The sequence below is a fragment of the Rhinopithecus bieti genome, unplaced genomic scaffold (genome assembly GCF_001698545.2).
Source record: "Rhinopithecus bieti isolate Rb0 unplaced genomic scaffold, ASM169854v2 scaffold_12155, whole genome shotgun sequence".
Lineage (NCBI taxonomy): Eukaryota > Metazoa > Chordata > Mammalia > Primates > Cercopithecidae > Rhinopithecus > Rhinopithecus bieti.
Window position 1 is genome coordinate 3620359 of NW_016807423.1, and position 19104 is coordinate 3639462.

The window sequence follows — 19104 nt, forward strand, 5'->3', positions numbered from 1 at the left end:
AGTGTAAGAGGAGCTAGGAGGCAGGCAGAAAGGTAGATGCCCACTTCACCACTTCCTCCCATTACCAGCATATCCCAGAAGCTACGCCGGCCAGCTTTGCTGGGTGGAGTCACAGGCTCCCCAGGGACAGGGGCAGGGGGAAAGGTGCTAGCTCGGCCTGCAGAGCTCTTAGTTTCCAACGATCCGTTCCTGAGACTTCCTGCGGACACCAGATATTACAGACACCCATCACTGATCATCAATCCCCATTCCAGAAAACTGAATCTCAAGACTGATATGACAGTGACCTGCCTCCTCCTCTACCTGTCAGTGAATGACAGTATATACAACTGATAGTGTGCAGCCGCATGTGTTAATATGAAGTGAGCTTCTGATGCAACAGCCCTGTCTAAGTGGGTGAGCAGCTGCAGCCATTCACTGCTGCCAGTGTAGCACCTGGATGATGCACAGACAAGCTCACGGACAACTGTAAGTAAGTGATTCTGATGTAGTAGTTTTCTGTAATGCTTCCCCTAAACCCCATCTTTGTACCCTCACCTGCCACACTGTCTTGCCTGGATCTGTGACATTCTCTGGACCCCAAGGACCTCTTGACTTGCGTACCTGGGGGTGTGTCCTCTGTACATAGTGAAGCTGGTAGCAGCTGAAGTTCGATGATGGCATCGGCCAGGGCCTGGCGAGCTGCTCCTCGGAACTTCTCCTCCAGCTGCACAATACTGATGTTCCCCTTTTCCCACACATCCAGTCGAAGCCGTGGGGCCCCATTCTGAGCTGGAAGGAGAACAGGGGACCCTAGATCCCCCTCTACTCACCACCCTTACCTCCCACAGCAATAACTGAACACCTCATCCTCTGACCAAGCTGTCCCACCTGAAGAACCGTCCACAACAACCGGGCAGCGGATGACCTGGGTCAGTTGCTCAAATTCCTCCTCTCGCAGTGGGTCTGGGGGTCCCGGAGAGGAGGGGGGCCACAACGCCACTGACAAGGGGGCCCCTCCTTCATCCACAAAGGCTAGAGTGATGCAGGCAACCCCTGGGTAGAAATGCATAGGAAGGTTCAGCTGTGGGACTTGCAGACCACCCCTCCCAAGACCCTCCACTCAGCTGCAAGCCTGGGAAAGGTCCTCTCAGCAACAGGATGACAAAAGGCTTTCCCTCACCTGGTGGTGCCACAGGCCCGTGCCCTGCACCATACCTTTGCCCCCAGTGCCCTGTCCACCAGGCTTGTTATACAAGTAGATGTCCAAGTCAGGGAGGCCACCCTGTGGTGGGAGTGGATGCTGGGGAAAGAACAGCCACAGAGCACTAAGACCAAGCAAATGGACAAAACCCTCAGGGATGGGTGCCCACAATGGGGAACATGGTGCAGGTAGACATGACATGGGCACGGAGAGGACACAGGTGGGTAATAATGGTCTCCCAGGGGACACGTGGTTATACCCGGGTCCATGGACAAGGTACATATAGTGGTATCTGTAAGGAAAGAGTCGTAAGGTGTGCGTGGGGCAGGCGGCAGGGGGTGCACATGGATGTGGAGAGAGATGGAGTGCACTCACTTGGAAGTGGTTCGGCTGTGTGCTGTCTGTGTACTTGGGGAGTGCAGGGAAGATGGCCAAGGTTCTGCCGTAGGGTACCACGCCAGGGAGCCAGGGCCTGCAGGACGTGGGTAGGGCCAGATGCAGCACCTCTGAGGGGAGACTTCCAGGGGGCTGGATGAACTACAGAGTGGGAAGAAGAGGGCAGAGCTGAATGCAGAAGTTCCAGCCTAGACTGTCCCAGCACCTGTGGCTGAGTCTGGGAAGGATGCTGGTGCCTGGAGGGGAGCTGACCTCCACATCAGCTGGCGTTAGCTTGCAGTTCCGAACAAGCATGACTGTGATGACGTCCAGTGTGGCCTCATCCAGGCGCCGACACAGAACTCGCACGAGCTCATCCGTGATCTCAGGACCTTGACACAGCCATGGTGGGAAGGTGGGGACACTGGTAGAGGAACCAGCTACCCCCATAGCAACCCTAAGATGCCAAACTCAAACAATTCCCTGTATACTAGAGGCAGTGTTACGAATGCTGGCTCTGGAGGTAGTCAGCACTAGGTTCCAATTCTGCCAAGCTGCTCACTATGTGACTGTGGATACTTTTTGAGTTTTACTCTCAAAACCTCAGTGCCTTCATCCATAAAATAAAAATTATAATAGCATCATCCTCATAAGTTTGTTGCAAGAATTACACTAGAAGTTATGTAACAGTCTCAGCCCAAGACCAGCATGTTAACTGAGCTATAAATATTAGCTGGAAAATCCAGTTGCCTACTGAACACCTCGGGCAAAATATATCACAAATAACCATCCTCTTAACCCCGAACCCGGTCTGGTATCAAGCCGGTGGCACCACCAGTTCTCCAGTCACCCCAGCTCCTCTTCCCCAAGCTGCGCCTCAATCAACTGCAGTCCTATCCCTGAACATGGCAGAAGCCAGTCCCTTCCCATGCAGCTCCTGCTTGCAGAAAGCCCTGAGCACAGCAGGAACTAGAGGAGGGGCCCAAGGCGGAGTAATACAAGGTTCTAAGAGAAGTTCCAGAGGGTCTGGAGCCTCCAGCTAATATTTATGGCTCACTTAGTATGTGCCAGGTCTTGGGCTGCAACTGTTACATAACTTCAGTGTAATGCTTGCAAGGTTCTAAGAGAAGTCCCAGAGGGTTCTGGAGCCTCATGTGGCCACTCCCCTACCCCCTCCTCAGACCTTACCTGCCTGCCCAACACCATGGACCAGCAGCTGGATATGTCTGTCCACTTGGCCCACAGGACGAGCAGCATCTGAACTGCGGCTGGAGGCCATGTCTAAGGGAGAACGAGGACCCTACAGAGAAAACTGTGGTCAGGGTCCTGGCTCCAGAGAGCAAAGTGCAAGGGGGCACACAGGGGCATCAGGCAGTGGGAGTGATACATGCCGAGGCTTCCTCAGAGTAGATGGGCTCTTGGCTTCGGGACAGAGCGAGGGAAGGGGGCAACGCATCCCCTTTCCATGGTCGGTCACTGCAGGATGTCTCCAGGAGCCTGGGAGAGAGCAGCATGTCTTTGGACATGCCTCCTCCCATGCCATCCTTAACTCATGCCCTACCCACCTTCCAAGGGCCACGTACCGAAGATAGTACACAGCCTTCGTTGCTCGTTCCTGATAAACAAACATGTTTTTCCGGTTCACCACAGAGAAGGCATTGAGCACAGAGCGCAGGGCCTGGATGGCTGGGGAAGTAACATGGGCTCAGGAAACTGCCTTTTCCAGATCCTTCCAATGCTCACCTGCCCTGTCATGCCAATCACATACCCCGAGAGACCCCCATGCTGGGTCCCATTTTGAGGCGTGAATGGACTCGGATCACAGTTCCCCACACAACATCACAGGAGAAATGGCCAGGGACAAACTGCATTGTGGCTGCCAGGTACCCTCGAGGCGCACAGCTCTCATCAGCAGCATAATCTGGGGGAAGGGGAGCAGGGATTACAAATGGGACACGCCACCCTCTGCCCTCCACAGACTTCTCACCTGGGAACTGGTATACTTGCCCTCTCCTCCAGACCTGTCCCTGATTACTGCAGATAAATGATGATCATTTTGGGTAACACAACAGGGCCAGGCAGACACGTGCCCTTAGGAACACAGGTCATAGCACAAAGGTTTCTAGAAGTATCTAAAGGAGACTTAGAGAAGGAGCTAAGGAGAGGTAACAAGGCAGACAAAGCATGAGGAAATCCTCAAGATCATGCCAAGAGATTCTGACCCTGTCATAATATGTGTCAGTAGCACTGTAGCACTATGTCCTCCGGGGAGTTCCAACAGTAACCTCATTAAAACCAAAAGGGTATGGCTGCTTATGCACACCAGCTGCAGAGGAGGGATAAACTGTGTCCTGGGGTTTGGAGGACAGAAGCGCCAACAAACCCAAAGGGTAGTGTGGCAGTACACAGGAGCCCATGGCCACAGTACAATGCCTCCTTTGACCCTTTTCAGGTTTCCAGGGAGCTTGCGGTGGATCAAAGTGGCAGTTTTGCTCTCAGAGAAGCTGCTGTCAAGTGTGAACAGCACACAGGCTACCCAGGAGGCTGCAGTTTCTGTGTAGAGGCAGAGGCTCTGGAACGGAATGCTGGTTGCTAAGGGTTTCAGGGGAAAATTCTGGAGAGACTAAAATGAGGAAGGGCTGTGTCTGGGGTTCTGACTGGTCTTACATCTCAGGCTGCTGGAAGTCATTTTGAAGTAAAAGTGTTCGCCTGTCCTAGCGCATCTTCAATTTGCAGAAGATGCCTTCGAAACCATGAGAGTCCACTAATTATGGGGACTCTGCTTTGATAAGGAGGAGATCCCAGCATATGCTGAGAGATGCACTCTCCTGCAGATGTCAGAAACATTTGTCTACAGACTTGCTGAGAATGTTAAAAATAATGAGTACTCTGATTTTACTTTTAAACCAGAGAAGAACTGCAAAGGAATGTTATGGTTCAGCTTTTCCTCTATCCGTTTGTGTGAGAGGTTATCAGGAGTAAGAGAAGGGAGAAGTGTTGAGACTTCAGTTACTATCTTGAATGGATTATCGTGTTCCCTTACCATGACCGGAAATCCCAAAGCAGTCCTGTGGCTGCCTGTCTGGAGGAACAGCCAATTAGAAGGCCAATTCTACTGGCCTTCAGGCTCCTCCCCTCTGGATTTCTCTTACATGGGAACTGGCCTGCTTGTCCTCACTCCCCCAAACTCTTCATTCCTGTCTATTTCCCTGCCAGGGAAAGACGGTCATTCTGGGTAACGAGACAGGGCCAGGCAGAGGCAGGCTCTTAGGAAGACGGATCATGGCCTGATGCCCCTTCAATGATCTCTCCTCTTCTGTATTCTTCAACCTCTCCCTCTCCACTGGCTCTTCCCCTATAGAATATAAACACGCTCAAGTCTCTACTTTATTTTAAAGCTCCTTCCTTGCCCCCATCTTCCTTTAGTTACTGCCGTATCTATTTTGTCTTCACTGCCAAGCTACTTGCAAGAGTAGTTATTCTCTGCCCCACCTATCACCCTCTTTCACTTTTAATTTCATCTGCTTTCTATTCCCATCTCTCTACTGAAAATACTTCCATGAAAATCACTGACGTTCATCAGCCAATGACGTTCACCAGCCAAGTCCAGTGATCCTTTCCTGTCCCATCCTTCTTGCTCTCTCTCTAGTACCTGGCACTGATGATCAAGTAATGAGGACTCTGCCCTCAGCTTTCATCAGAGTATTCAGTAAAAGAAAGGGCAGCAGCACTGCCTTGTGATGGAGGCTCGTGGGTGGGATCTCACCATCACTGGGCAGTGGTGCCCGCTGACGGGAGTGGAAGGGAGTCTCGCTGCGCCACAGATCTTCTTCACTCTCGGCCACCAGAAGAGAGTTACACACGTGGCTGTCATGAAGGTCTTGAAGAAGCAGTCGCTGGGAGAAGGAGCACGAGGTCAGGGAACGGAAGTATCTCCTCCTAAGTGGGTGGTGGTGGTCAGGGGTGATCAAATGCCAGAGAGAATGACCACTATCACTGGGGATTGGAGGTCAACAAGAGTATCAGTCATCACTGAGAGGTCAGAGCTCAGGCCTCTGAGAGTGATTCTCAGTCAGGGACACTTGCCCCTTTAGCGCCAGAATCTGTTCACCATCCTTCGGGTCTCAGCTTAAAAATCACTTCCTCTAAGAAGCTTCCCCTGATACTTCAGATGGTCAGATTCCTGTTACATGCTTTCATAGCAGCTTCTACTGTTCCTTCTAGGATTCTTCACAATTGTAATTGAAATAAGTTGTGTAATTCAGTTGTCAACTGTCCCCCATTCTATACAAACTCCACAGAGTTACAGCGTCCCTCTGTCTGGGTCACTGGTATATCACTAATGCTAGCACAGTGCAATGAGAGGGAGTATCTCATAGTTACTGGGATGGTTTGAGAGAGTAACCCACTGTTACTGGGGGTGGGTTGTGGAGCACTCCCAAGGTTGTAGGGAGCTGGGGGAGAAACAGCATCCTACTAACTGGGGGAGTCAAAGACTTTCCATAATTATTGATTCTGAAATGGACCAATAGCCTCTGAAAATCAAGTTCTTAGAAATTTGGTTCTCATCTCTTCTGTCTCAGGGCCTGGAGTCCTGCCCCTTACCTGGTTGACCTCCCTGCAGATTTCCCCAACTCGCCTCACCAGGAGCTGCTGCAGGTGGCGACACTCAGTGCCTGTCCCCCCATCCTCCCGAATCAGGCTCCTGGGAAGGAAGGATAATCTGACCAGAACTGCAGTGAGGAGTTATATGTAATGGCATGATACGTATATATGACATAACTGCAGTTATATGTATCACGAAGGGGAGGGAAAGTCATGGAGGTGGGGCCAAGGGAAACCATGAAAAGGGAGCAGGCTTGGACAGAGGTAAACTTGGTGGGAAATGGAAGAGACGGAATTCTCAAGAGCAGTTCTGGATGCCGAGGCTCCACACTTGCTTCACCAGCTCCCATACGGGCACCACACTGAGGCTCCTTTATGCTATGCACCTCTTCTTTCTTCTCAAGTCTTCGTCAGAATGGTGGTTTTCCTTTCTTCTCAACCCCACCTTACCCTGCACATCCAACCCACCTCTGAGATGACAGCAGTAGTAAACCGATGCCTATGCAGGAATCCTGGCTTTGTCACTTACTATGGCCTTGGGCAAGTATTTAACTGACCTGTGCTTCAGTTTCTTCACCCAAATAAGGATATTAATACGCCATAGGGTTGTTATGTAGATAAATGAGTGGATTCATGTAAGCACCAGAACAGTGCCTACCACACAGTATGCACCTGATAAATATTAGCTATTATGCCTTATTATTATTATTTTTTTGAGACAGTGTCTTGCTCTGTTGCCCTGGCTGGAGTGGAGTGGCACAATCTCATTCACTGCAACCTCCACCTCCCAGGTTCAAGATTCTTCTGCCTCAGCCTCCCAATTAGCTGGGACTACAGGCGCCTGCCACCACGCCCAACTAATTTTTGTATTTTTAATGGAGACAGGGTTTCACCATGTTGGCCAGGCTGGTCTCGAACTCCTGACCTCAAGTGATCCGCCTGCCTCGGCCTCCCAAAGTGCTGGGATTACAGGCATGAGCTACCACGCCCAGCCTTATTAGGCCTTATTTTTATACATGAACTTCTAAAGCTGTTGTGAACCTTATATGTTGTTAATGCTCAGCTAGAAGCCAAAATCCCCATCAGCTTTTTGACTCCTATAAGACAGTTGAACGTGATGTGCTTAGCTGTAAGATGTGGAAAGTGATCAGGAGCCACCAACCTAAGAATACAAGTTGGATCTCTACCCAAGCTCTCAGTCCCAAGTCTTACTTCTAACACTGGAGAGAGGTACTGTGGGAGCAGAGAGAAGAGGTTAATGGGAGTGTGAGGGTGCAGGCCCTGGCTTCTACTTACCGTGCATGTGCATACACTTCTACACGGTCCTGCAGGACCCGGACAATGAGCCAGAAGTCAGGCAGGCAGGGCCCAGGGAGGCCTGAGAGTGAAGGCTGTGGAGGTGCTGGCCCAGGTGGAGTCCGCAATGTGAAGGGGGCCTTCTCACCAAGGGTGTCATTGGGACCCTCACTGTCTGAGCCACTGCTGCCACCATCATAACCTGTGTCAGATGCACTGAAGGTCAATCCCATCCGAAGCTGGGCCTGACTCACCTGATCCTCCAGGTGCATCCAGCTTGATGCACTTCAGATTAGTCCCTTCTGCTGCCTCCTGCCCAGACCTTTCCCAGTGCAGCCCTAAGCCCACCTCCCATCAGCTTAGAGTCCTTCACCCCTCCCCCCAGCTTACCTAAGTGGTCTGAGTCCACACTGCCCTGACTGGACATGAGACTTAGTCCCCGGCTGGGCCCAGGCTGACTCCCTGGATAGAGAAGGAATATGCCTGGAGCCTCTCTCAATCCTGTCTAGGGCCTCCCTCCAAAAATGGAAGCATGGTCAGGGATCTGGTCCTGGCCCCCAGACTTTGCGGCCCAAGTACTCTCTTACCTCCCTGTGGCACGCTGGGCAGGCTGATGAGGGGGACACCCTCACAATCCTCTGGGGACCCAGGTGCTTGGGGGCTGGCTGTCAGGGTCTGAGAAATAGGAAGTCAGGACTGAGGTATAGGCCCCACACACCCACCACCCCGCTCCATTCCCAGGTGAGACTCACCTCCCTTTCGATGCCTTCAGCCCTGTCTTCGTGACTGTGCCAAGCCCAGGCTGCTGAAGAAGGCTCCCCATGGGACCCACCTGGCTGTTGGCCAGCTGCCACAAAGAAGAAGCCACTGGCAGGGTCTTCAAGAAGAACATGGCCAGGGAGATGGAGGCGACGAAACTCCTAGAGAGCAGGAGCCAAGATCACAGTTTAGGCAGGGCAGCCCTCCCTACACATGGTGAGCTACACTTCCTCATGAGACGCTCCTAACTACCTGGTAAAGCAGATGCTGGCATCCCCACTGCTGAGGTAAGAAAAGGTTCAGTGACTTGCCTAAGGTTCAACAGGAGCAGTGACCAGGTTGGGAGCTGGGTTTCTTTCCACTGAGTTGGGCTGCCAAGCACAGGGGTGAGGGCAGACGATGTGGTCAGTAGGGAGACAGGAAGGGTAACTCTATGAGCTCGAACTAACAGAGGGCCTTCCAGTACTGTGCCTGGGACCCAGGGAAGGATGGGCCCCAAGGTGACCCTGCAGTGTTCTGAGGGCAACTTACCTCCTTGAATTGTGTGAGGGAACGCTCTGGCCCAAATACAAAACTCAGTGGCAGAGTTTGGCGAAGGCAGGTGGAGCGTCCAGGCGAGCTATGGATATGGGCAGCTGCGCGGTGCAGGGCAGGGCTCTGGGGGATGCCCCCTCTTCGGAGTGCCCCCACCATCTCATCTTCCAACAACCAGCGGATCTACGGTTAGACAGCAAGTGACAAGGGCACCTCCCTTGCTTCCTTGGGCATCCCCTCAACCCAGACTAGAAGATACTTTGCCTCACAGACTGAGAGATGTCTCACTTCTATCCCAGAACAAAGGGGGTACCTTATCTTACTCACCTGATGGAAAGGGAATCAGTTACAGTGTTGGGGGTGAGGGGCTCACCTCATTCATGGTGGTCTCAATAGCCAGTCTGTGGGGCGTGGCCAAATTGGATAGTCCTGGATGCCTAATTGGAAGAAAGGTTAAGATACTAGTTTCCAGAAAATGAAATTGAAAAGGAGTAATGGACTCTGAGAGGGAGATAAGGAAGTACCTCTCTTCCTCTGGGGGTGGCAGTGGGGGCCCTAGGCCATCATCTGACCTTAAAGATGATGGCTGCCCTGGGGATCGTGGGAATGAAGCACTGCTTTCAGATGTTGACCTGAACAGGGTGGGAACAAAAGTCAAAGGTCAGGAGCTACTATCCTACCAGGGCCTCCTCCTCACTCCTTTCGTGGACTCCTCAAGGTCTCCTTAGTCCTCAAGTGCTCTAGATTCCCTCAGTGGTCCCCCTACCCCCCTTCCAAAACCTCCCACCAAATTTGCTGCCACACCGGTGGTGCTGAGGGTCTGAGGCCGTGGGGAGCTCCACTTCCAGGGGCAAGGTCAGCACGAAGACATCCAGAGTCACACTGAGGTCCCTCAAGGGAACTCGGCCTCCAATTGGGGGGCCCTCCAGACTGGAAAGCACCTGGCCTGGGAGAGGAGGGAAGTTAGCAGTTGCTGAGGGCTGCTCTAAGACAAGCACAGATTCCAAATTCTAAGTGTTAAAAAACATAACCCCTAGGCTCCCCTCCACTCCCACACAGGCAGGCTGTTTCAGGACTTTTGGCTTTCCCCTGGGCTGCCTCAAACTCACCCAGGCAGGTAGGCAGGCTGCACACAGGCACTGAGCTGTGCTGCCCACGTAGCCGCACGGAGCATGTGAGGTGCAGGAAGAGTGGGGGCAGGTCGTGCAGGAGGCTCTCAGGCCCAGTGGGTGAGTCGTCCCCCAAGATACTGAAGGAGTCTTCATCAGGATTCACAGTGTCTACATCTGACAGCGAAGCAGAGTCTAGCCCAGCAGGCCCCAGGTCTGATTCACGGCTCTCCCGGTATTCTACCTCTAGCTCTGGGTCACTCTCAGTGACCACACAGCAGGCAGATGTGTCTCCTAGTAGTGCATGTCACGTGGTCAATGGGAGAGGCTGGCAGAGGAGGCCCCTGAATCTCGGTGTGAAGCAGCCTTCCCCACCTTGACGCACTTGCCCACACACCTTCTTCTCCCATAAGCTCAGCCTCTGAAAACTCCAGGTCACTGATTTTTCTGTCTACTGTGTCGCGAGGCCCCTCATCCTAGGCAAAAGAAAGAGACAGTTTGATCTAAGGCAAGACAAGAGCGACAGCCAGGTCTCAGGGAACCAAGACTCAAGAGGGTCTGGGTGGGCCTCTGGGGCTGTGGGTTGAGAGCACAAGAGAGGTAAGGAAGAGAGCCACTCACTTCTCGCCTGCTGGATGGAGGGCAATAGAAGAAGTAGTGGGGATTGGAAGGCACTGTGCGGAAGTGGAGACGACTTATCTCTAGGAACTTCTCCTGTTATGGGGTTTAGAAGGAGGTTAGAATGTCAGCCACCCCTCAACAGGACACTACTCCCTACCCTAGGGCAGGACACATGCATACCACCAACCCAGGAGAGAATCCTGTCCCTCTGCACAGGCAGGACTCTACACCTCTTCTACCCTCGCCCAAGCTTCCCACCTGGATGACGCTATGAAGGGCACCATGGGCCTCTCCTCTGAGCTGGCAGACATCTGTCAGAGAGATCTCTGGCCCAGGGTCTGGATTGCCAGGGACACGGGTGCTCTGACACTCAGGCTCGCTTAGGTCCTCGGTCTCTATGCTGAATGGTTGGGGTAAGGATGTTGAAGTGTTAAGAACCACCAAGTTCTGAAGAAGCCTGCCTCCCAACTAGGGAGCAGCACAGGAAGCCTTTTTGTCCATAGGAAGAGTGCTTAGCATAACGGCATGGGTGGTGAAAGAGGCAAGGAGAACCAACATAACACATTTTGGCTCTAACCTCCATATTGCTTTTTCTTTTTTCTTTCCTCTTTTTTTTTTTTTTTGAGACAGGCTTTTACTCTGTTGCTGAGGTAGGAGTGCAGTGGTGCCATCACTGCTTGCCTTCTGAGTAACTGAGACCACAGGCATGTGCCACCACGCCCAGCTAATTTTTGAATTATTTTGTAGAAACAAGGTCTCCCTTGGTTGCTCAGGCTGGTCTTGAACTCCTGGGCTCAAGTGATCCTCCCGCCTCAGCCTCCCGAAGTGTTGGGATTACAGGAGTGAGTCACTGCACCTGGCCTTAACTTTCACATTTCTTTTTTTTTTTTTTTTTTTTTTGAGGCGGAGTCTTGCTCTGTCGCCCGGACTGGAGTGCAGTGGCCAGATCTCAGCTCACTGCAAGCTCCGCCTCCCGGGTTTACGCCATTCTCCTGCCTCAGCCTCCCGAGTAGCTGGGACTACAGGCGCCCACCACCTCGCCCGGATAGTTTTTGTATTTTTAGTAGAGACGGGGTTTCACCATGTTAGCCAGGATGGTCTCCATCTCCTGACCTCGTGATCCGCCCGTCTCGGCCTCCCAAAGTGCTGGGATTACAGGCTTGAGCCACCGCGCCCGGCCAACTTTCACATTTCTTAATGGATGGGGATTTCTATGAAACAGAGTAGCGATAACTCCCAGTTTTCTGACTTGGATCACTAGGTTGAGGGTGGTATCTTTCACCACGAATGAAGAAGAAAGGTGGAGAATCAAGGGTTAGTGGGAAGAAAATGCATTCATTTGCGGTGCATGAAAAGTGGGTATCTAGAGCTCCAAAGAGAGAACTGGACTGGAGTTCCAATCTAGGAGTCATCAGCATATCCGTCCTTCTGGTTCTTCTGTTTCCCCAACGCTAACACACTGCAGATGCTAGACCCATAGCTGTCTGCCTGCTTGCCTTTCTCCTTCTCTCCTCCTCTTCCTCCCTTCAACAGTGACCTGTTGAGCCCCTAAGGTGAGCTGGGGACTTAGCAGTGAGCAAGATACAGTTTTGACCCCCATGAAATTCACAGATTGGTTGGGGAGATTCCTACTATTGTGTGGATGTCCTCAGAACAAGTCTCTACTTTCACGGTTAGCACCAGGGGACTCCCTATCCCTGACTCAGCTCATCACTCAACGTCAAAGCAGGGGAGATGGGGAGAGCCTGGGAGGGAGACTGCTGCCTGTGCCAAATGCGGAAGGAAGGCTGCATGGCAGTCAGCGAGCCGGCGACAAAGCACTACTGCTTCTCAGGTGCTTAGATACTACCTTGGAGAGTCATTCCCCTGGACTGGAAGGTCCTTGTTTATAGGGACTTGGTCTGTGTACCTCCTTATCCATCATTCAAGTACAATCCTAACCTGGATTCAGAAGCTAGGATAGCTCGTTCCCGAGGCTCAGCACCCTCCTCCATGCTGCTGCTGAAGGGCCCGGGGCTGAGAGGCCCAGGGCTTGGGGGTGCATGAGGCAAACCCCAAGTGTGGCCACACAGTGCAAGCAGAAATGGAGTGATGTCTACTTCTTGTAGTAGCTCCTCACAGGCATCTACCGCTGTCAGCAAATCCTGGGAAGTCACACTCTGTGCTTGCTGCAAGCTGCGGAATAGCCCTGATGGAAGTGGAAGGGGCCATGAGGCTCAAGCTCTGGAATGGCCTCTCCAGTCCCCACCCTATAATCCCTGTATCTCCCCCAGGGCCCCACTCCTCCCTCCCACCACCCTCCTGCTCACCACGGACATAGCACCGCTGTGCATGCTCCTGCAGTAGGGCACAATGGTTAGCTGCCTCCTTGTACCGGGGCTCCATCCAGGCTGAGGATGGGGAGGGGTGGTCAAGGAACTGAGTCCTACGAAGGGGAGGGAAAATGGAGCTTGACTAACTCCTTTAAGTGATACCTCAGACTCATTAGCCATCTACACTCCAATGGATCATCTACAGACACATATCAAGTGTATTCATGGCCTAACAAGTTCAAGGGTTTGCTGAGGGAAATCAAGCAAGGAGCCAGCAGGATGTGGCAACTTACCTGCCCATGCCCATTAGTGTGTACTTACTTCTTGGCTGGGAGCCATGGTCCGGCGAGGACATAGGTCAACACTGAAGGCACTCACCGGAAGATGAGGTCTCGGGGCGCCTGAGGGGGCTGCATGCCAACCATTTGTTCCCTCAGCGCTTCCAGTGAACAGCTGTAGATGTAGACAGGACACCGGGTCCGGGGCCCATCTGTACTCTCAGTCTGGGAAGCCTGACGCCCAGCGTAAGCCTGTAAGTCTCGACGGAAGGGTGGGCTTAGCTCTCCTTGATTCTGGGCATTGTCTGTGAAGAAAAGGTGTCATGTGGTCTTCCAGCCCTGTCTGTTTCCCACTCCCACTCCTGCCCACCTTGAGTCGGCAGCCTTACCATCAGCCAGGGTTACACTGAGGACAGGGACTTGGGACTTTGTAGCTTTGACCCCAGTTCCTTCTAGATCTTTCAGACTGGGAGCCCCACTCCAATCCCCAAACTTAGGCTTTGTCTCCTCTTGAGGGGGTCCCTCCAGGCCACAGGCAGCCAGACGCTGGACATCTGAAGAAGATGAGACAATAAATCAGAGCTGCCTGGTGGGCTGGCGCGGGAGCTCAGGGGTTTGTATCTGAGGGGGTTCGTGAGGAGGTCAGTGGCTGGCACCTGAGAAGGTAGCTGGGAGAAAAGTCAGAAACACATGCTGGGGGTTCACAAGCCTTGCATAGCAGCGCCACTGAGGGGGCTGGGCAGAGATGAGAGGCTTGAGAGTTTCAGGAAGACCTACTCTCTGTAAGAGAAAAATAGAAATTAGAGCAATCTATAAGCGAATGTCCAGCCCGTTTCCCTCCACCACCCTAGAGCTGACTCATCTTAGGTACAGCTTGAAAGATCCAGGACAATGGAAAATGACGGCATTCTGTCATTGGCAGATGCCATTTAGTCTCAATGGCGGTAGAAGGTTGGGGCCTGAAGATGTGGTGCCAGGAGGTCAGTGTGACAAGGTCTCATGGAGAAGAATCGGTGCTGACCAGGGAAGTAACAGCGGAGTCTCCTGTGGCCTGGGTGCTGCCGAATGCTTGCTCCTTCAGGATCCCATGAACTCCCAGTAGTGGCCCCTCGGCACCTACAATCAGGGTAGAGATGAGTGAAAGAGGGCAGAGCCAGCAGAGAGGTAGGACTCTGGGTTGAAGAAAGGGGGAGGAAGGGGAAGGCCAAAACTCAAAGACGGAAACCACCCGTGAGGGTGGGGGAAAAGGGCTGGGCCAGGGTCTGGTGTCAAGAGGATGTGGGTAACTCACCTGGAACATGGCAGGTCCGCCGCAGCACCTCACTCAAGAAGGCAGCCTGGTCAATGGGTGTCAGTGGGATCTCCCGGTCACTCAGCTCCTGCCCTAGGCAGCTGTGCAGCAGGCACAGCACCATGTCGTTGGCGGGACAGGACCCCTCGGCGAAAGGGACACCCTCTGGCTCTGCCCGACACACACTCTGCTCAGCACCAAGAGCCTCCTGCTGCCCGGTGCCCCCGGCTCAGCCCTGACCAGCCAGGCCCCTCCTTCAGCCTCATGGGCTCCTCCTGCCCCCGCCGCTCATCTGCTCACTTGCTGACCCATCTGTTTGTTATTTTCTAATACTTCCAGGCTTGCTGGCCCTTTAGGTGTGGGGTGAAAGGGTACCAGGTTCACCCACCTCTGGCAAGCAAGAGGAAGAACATCTGGAGCTGCTGGCACTGTGGCAGCAATCCCATTAGGTCAAAATGGAAAGGGATCTCATGGACACAGGTGTCTCCTCCCTGATCCAATCCTACAAGGGAGGAAAGACAGGACACAGTGAGACAATGATTATTCTACCCACTCCCCTGCTCCACCAGTGGGCCACCTGCCCCACTCACCATCAGAGACCCTTGGCTCTGGGGGCACAGGACCCCACTCCTTGCTTTGGCACAGCTGTATCAGGTATTCAAAGCTCAGCATGGAGCCTATGCAGGCAGCATCCCGTGGATGGAGCTACAGGAAGAACATCAAAGGTCAGGAGTCAACCCCTCTTAGCCCAGGATACCCTGGGTTCCAGCTCTTCAGGAAGCTTCAACAGTCCCAGCCATTCAGAGGCACCAGGAAGCCCACAGACTGCAGTACTCCAAAGGAGATGGTACCCCAATCCAGTGAGAGAGGTTGGGGTACTGTTCTGAGGACACTCACAGCTTGTGGGATCTCAGAATATGTCAGGTCCTGGAGGTGCTTCCAGCTTCCAGGGCCAGGTCCCACTCGCCCATACTGTGGCTCCACCCACACCTCGGTGACCAGATTGAGCTCTGAGTCTCCCTCCAGGGCCTCCACTTCCACATCATTGTCATCATCTGTTGAGAAGCTAAAGGAGGAAGGGGTCTGAGTCCAATGCACAGCCTCATGGCAGGGAATGAACCTCATGGAGGGAAGGAGGCAGGCACAGAGGGCAGCCACGAGTCACACAAGGCCTTCCCAGACCAGCATCTGCCTGATGAAGCATCTAAACACCACACCACACCCACTCCCTGACTTTGGGATCAAGATCATTTCAGGATATGGGAGCCAGACCTCTAGGGGATGGTGGGGAGAAGGGTGACTCTGCGGAGGCGGCCCTCACAGAGGGCCTGTCTCACCTGTCTTTGGTGGAGGTAGAGTGTGGGGGGAAGAGGATATACTGGACAACACAGGTGTGCTTCTCTTCAGCTGCAGCCTGCCCTGGTGGTTCATTCTGTGGGCAAAATGGGAGATCTTGAGCAAATCCCAGCCGAGGCAGAGATCTGGCTTGGCTTAGCTCTGGCCCTCAGAATTTCAGTTCCCTCACCACACTGTCCTGACTGCAGCCTCAAACCTTGCACCCTCTGGCCACACTGTCCCTGTGAGGCAGAGTTTCCAGCAGTCCCAACCCAGCTCAGAGGCCAGTGTCCCTGAGATTATGACAGACCTTGGCAGGAAGGTGTCATGAGGGATGGCACATACCTGAATTGGAAGTTCCAGAACCATGTTGATGATTCCTTCTCCACTGCAGGCAAAGTGGAATCCTTCAGAAAGTCGGACTCTGAAGCCCCATAAAGGCCAAGGCAAGGCCAGGATAAGGGAAGAAGAGACACTGAGACTACAAGCTTTCCCCACACACACCCACCTCCCAGCAGTTCTCAAGGAGCCAAGTCTGCTGGTGGCCCTGCTCAAACTGGTGGTCCCTCAGGGTATAACAAGTCCAATGAGGATGAGAGAGGCCAAAACAAATTGAGTGATGGGAGCAGACAGGGAGGGCAGTAGCAGATGCTGCTCTATACTTGAGACTGGGAATTAGAGGGGAAGTGTGTGCTACAGGCTTTCTGCTAGTGTCCCAGTCTACACTTGCTCTCTCCTTGCCCTGAGTGGCCTGGCAGACTTGGATGACATACTCAGTGAGGATGGAGAGGAGCTGGGCAATGGCACTGAGAGGCAGCGCAGGGGCCAGTCCTGACGGGACACTCCAAAGCCAGCGCTGATGGTAGAGGTAGCGGGACAGTGATGCCAGGCTAGAAGAGGCTGAGCGGCCTGACACCAAAGGCAGTGGACCTGGTGGCTCCAGTGTCAGCAAGAAGGGTGCCCGGTAGTCCAAGGGTAGCTTCTCATATCTAGGAAATGGGACAACTCCCCAGCGATCTCTACTCATCCCCGGCTAAGCCACGCCCTCCACACCTCTACCACTTGTACCCCGCTAAGCCACACCCTTCCACACCTCTGACCTACTCATACCTTGCTAAGCCACGCCCTTCCACACCTCTGACCTACTCATACCACCCTAAGCCACACCCTCCACACCTCTGACCTACTCATACCCCGCTAAGACACACCCTCCACACCTCTGACCTACTCATACCCTGCTAAGCCACGCCCTTCCATACCCCTTACCACTCATACCCTGCTAAGCCACAGCCTTCCACACCTCTGACCTACTCGTACCCCGCTAAGCCACAGCCTTCCACACCTCTGACCAACTCATACCCCACTAAGCCACGCCCTTTCACACCTCTGACCTACTTATACCTTGCTAAGCTACGCCATTCCACACTTCTACCACTCATACCCTGCTAAGCCACGTCCTTCCACACCTCTGTACCACTCATACCCTGCTAAGCCACACCCTCCACACCTCTGACCTACTCACACCACACTAAGCCACGCCCTCCACACCTCTGACTCATACCAGGCTAAGCCACGCCCTCCATACCTCTACCACTTGTACCCCGCTAAGCCACGCCCTTCCACACCTCTGTACCACTCATACCCCGCTAAGCCACACCCTCCATACCTCTATACCACTCATACCCCGCTAAGCCACACCCTTCCACATCTCTGACCTACTCATACCCTGCTAAGCCACGCCCTTCCACACCTGTACCACTCATACCCCACTAAGCCACGCCCTTCCACACCTCTGTACCACTCATACCCTGCTAAGCCACACCCTCCACACCTCTGACCTACTCACACCACACTAAGCCACGCCCTCCACACCTCTGTACCATTCATACCCCGCTAAGCCACGCCCTTCCACACCCCTGACCCCCTCATCCCCCGCTAAGCCACGCCCTTCCACACCTCTGTACCACTCATACCCTAAGCCACGCCCTCCACACCTCTGTACCACTCATACCCCACCAAGCCACACCCTCCACACTTCTGTACCACTCACACCCCGCTAAGCCACACCCTTCCTTTGTGTGGTAGCACTCATACCCTGCTAAGCCAGACCATTCCACACCTCTGTACCACTCATACCCCACTAAGCCATGCCCTTCCACACCTCTGTACCAACCTGATGAGCAGTTTGTCCAGTGGCTTATGCAGGACCACAAGGCAGGGCCGGTCAGAGAGGGCCTGCTGTGGCCCCAGCACGGGGGATGACTTGGAGGGAGAGCTGCCCCCGCCAGCGCCCCCTAGCCCTTTTCGTTTCACCTTGGGCGTTGGCTCCTTGCTTTGTACCCGGTGAGGGAAACGCAGCTGCAGGATCTCTTCCCTCAAGCCTGACACAATCTGAGGGGAGAATGTGGTCAGATCCTCCTACTCCCATCTCCTACAGGTCTGGGAGACGGAGCCCACAGACAAGGTGAGACACAGCCTTCTTCTCCAGGTCTTCCTTGGTCTGGGGACTCCTCCCTCTATTAGACCTGGCCCTGTGGGGTTTGGGGAGAGGGAGCTAGTCTACACCCCAGGGCTCCTTGGTCAGAGTCAGTTAGGGCCCAGCTCACCTTGTGTCGGGCCGGTGCTGGTGTGCCAATGGGAAAACCCAGGCGAAGAACCATGCATGGGGCCTTGGAAATGATACGGACCATGTAGAAGGAGGAGGGGGGCTGGTCTGGGGCACTGGGGAGAAATGGGAGTCAGTGAGCAGTCCGAGGTTGGCAGGATGTAGGAGTGAGGTCTGGGGTTAGAGGTTAGAGGGAGACATGGGATGAGGTGGGGGGGCATGAGGGGACATCACTTTGCCCACCTGGAGAGCAGCTTGACATAAGAATAGCCCTCAACTAGTACGAAGCTGCTCCAGTCCCGAAGCAGAGAGGTCAGGGAGGAGTGGGAGATCCTGCACTGGATAGTGCTGTAGCGCCCATTGCTGCCCGGGGTATGCAAGTGCTTGGGGATTGGTCTAGGAAGAGGGGTGTGGATTGAGGTTAGACCTCCCGGCCCCAGTCTTGGAAAAAAGGAATAGACTACTATCTCTTCTAGGCCTTGCCTGAGGTTATGGGGACTGATGAGCAGGGAGGCAAGGAAAAGGCTATAGTTTTTCCTTGGCCACAGTTGGTAAGAGCTCATCTGCTGCTCCCCCCGTTCCCATCATTCCCTATCCCCCAACCCCGATACTCCACCCCAACTACGGCCCAGCCCTAAGGGCACCCACGTGTCGTGCTCCAGGATTAGCACCAGGCGATGCATGTGCAGCCATCGCTGCCAGGAATTTGCATCCATGGACAGCACTGGCTTCCAGTAGGCAGCAAACTGGGCATGGGATGAGTCAGAACCACTAGGCTGGAGGGAGAGCACCTGGGGACAG

At 53.7% G+C, this 19104-nt stretch overlaps 1 protein-coding gene across 4 annotated transcripts in view; it reads right to left on the reverse strand.

The window, feature by feature from the left end:
- The window catches only part of SZT2 (SZT2 subunit of KICSTOR complex), a 65195-nt gene that overhangs the window by 14209 nt on the left and 31882 nt on the right, over positions 1–19104 (reverse strand). For 3 of the 4 annotated variants that reach the window (XM_017881917.1, XM_017881918.1, XM_017881916.1), the window contains exons 12-52: positions 18952–19094; positions 18547–18699; positions 18305–18419; positions 17872–18089; positions 16472–16687; positions 16044–16122; positions 15701–15795; positions 15261–15429; positions 14954–15068; positions 14752–14865; positions 14364–14534; positions 14094–14188; positions 13729–13852; positions 13462–13626; positions 13173–13377; positions 12792–12907; positions 12424–12670; positions 10741–10882; positions 10483–10575; positions 10259–10337; positions 9862–10155; positions 9557–9698; positions 9277–9384; positions 9126–9189; positions 8750–8935; positions 8212–8379; positions 8047–8134; positions 7850–7921; positions 7460–7661; positions 6164–6263; positions 5325–5454; positions 3327–3479; positions 3142–3244; positions 2950–3055; positions 2747–2858; positions 1832–1950; positions 1559–1720; positions 1198–1282; positions 871–1035; positions 604–771; positions 66–199 (exon numbers count right to left, since the gene is read on the reverse strand). In XM_017881917.1, coding sequence (XP_017737406.1) covers positions 66–199; positions 604–771; positions 871–1035; positions 1198–1282; positions 1559–1720; positions 1832–1950; positions 2747–2858; positions 2950–3055; positions 3142–3244; positions 3327–3479; positions 5325–5454; positions 6164–6263; positions 7460–7661; positions 7850–7921; positions 8047–8134; positions 8212–8379; positions 8750–8935; positions 9126–9189; positions 9277–9384; positions 9557–9698; positions 9862–10155; positions 10259–10337; positions 10483–10575; positions 10741–10882; positions 12424–12670; positions 12792–12907; positions 13173–13377; positions 13462–13626; positions 13729–13852; positions 14094–14188; positions 14364–14534; positions 14752–14865; positions 14954–15068; positions 15261–15429; positions 15701–15795; positions 16044–16122; positions 16472–16687; positions 17872–18089; positions 18305–18419; positions 18547–18699; positions 18952–19094 — 5715 coding nt within the window. The remainder of the gene's footprint in view (positions 1–65; positions 200–603; positions 772–870; positions 1036–1197; positions 1283–1558; positions 1721–1831; positions 1951–2746; positions 2859–2949; positions 3056–3141; positions 3245–3326; positions 3480–5324; positions 5455–6163; positions 6264–7459; positions 7662–7849; positions 7922–8046; positions 8135–8211; positions 8380–8749; positions 8936–9125; positions 9190–9276; positions 9385–9556; positions 9699–9861; positions 10156–10258; positions 10338–10482; positions 10576–10740; positions 10883–12423; positions 12671–12791; positions 12908–13172; positions 13378–13461; positions 13627–13728; positions 13853–14093; positions 14189–14363; positions 14535–14751; positions 14866–14953; positions 15069–15260; positions 15430–15700; positions 15796–16043; positions 16123–16471; positions 16688–17871; positions 18090–18304; positions 18420–18546; positions 18700–18951; positions 19095–19104) is intronic. The other variant, XM_017881919.1, reaches the window with a different exon arrangement.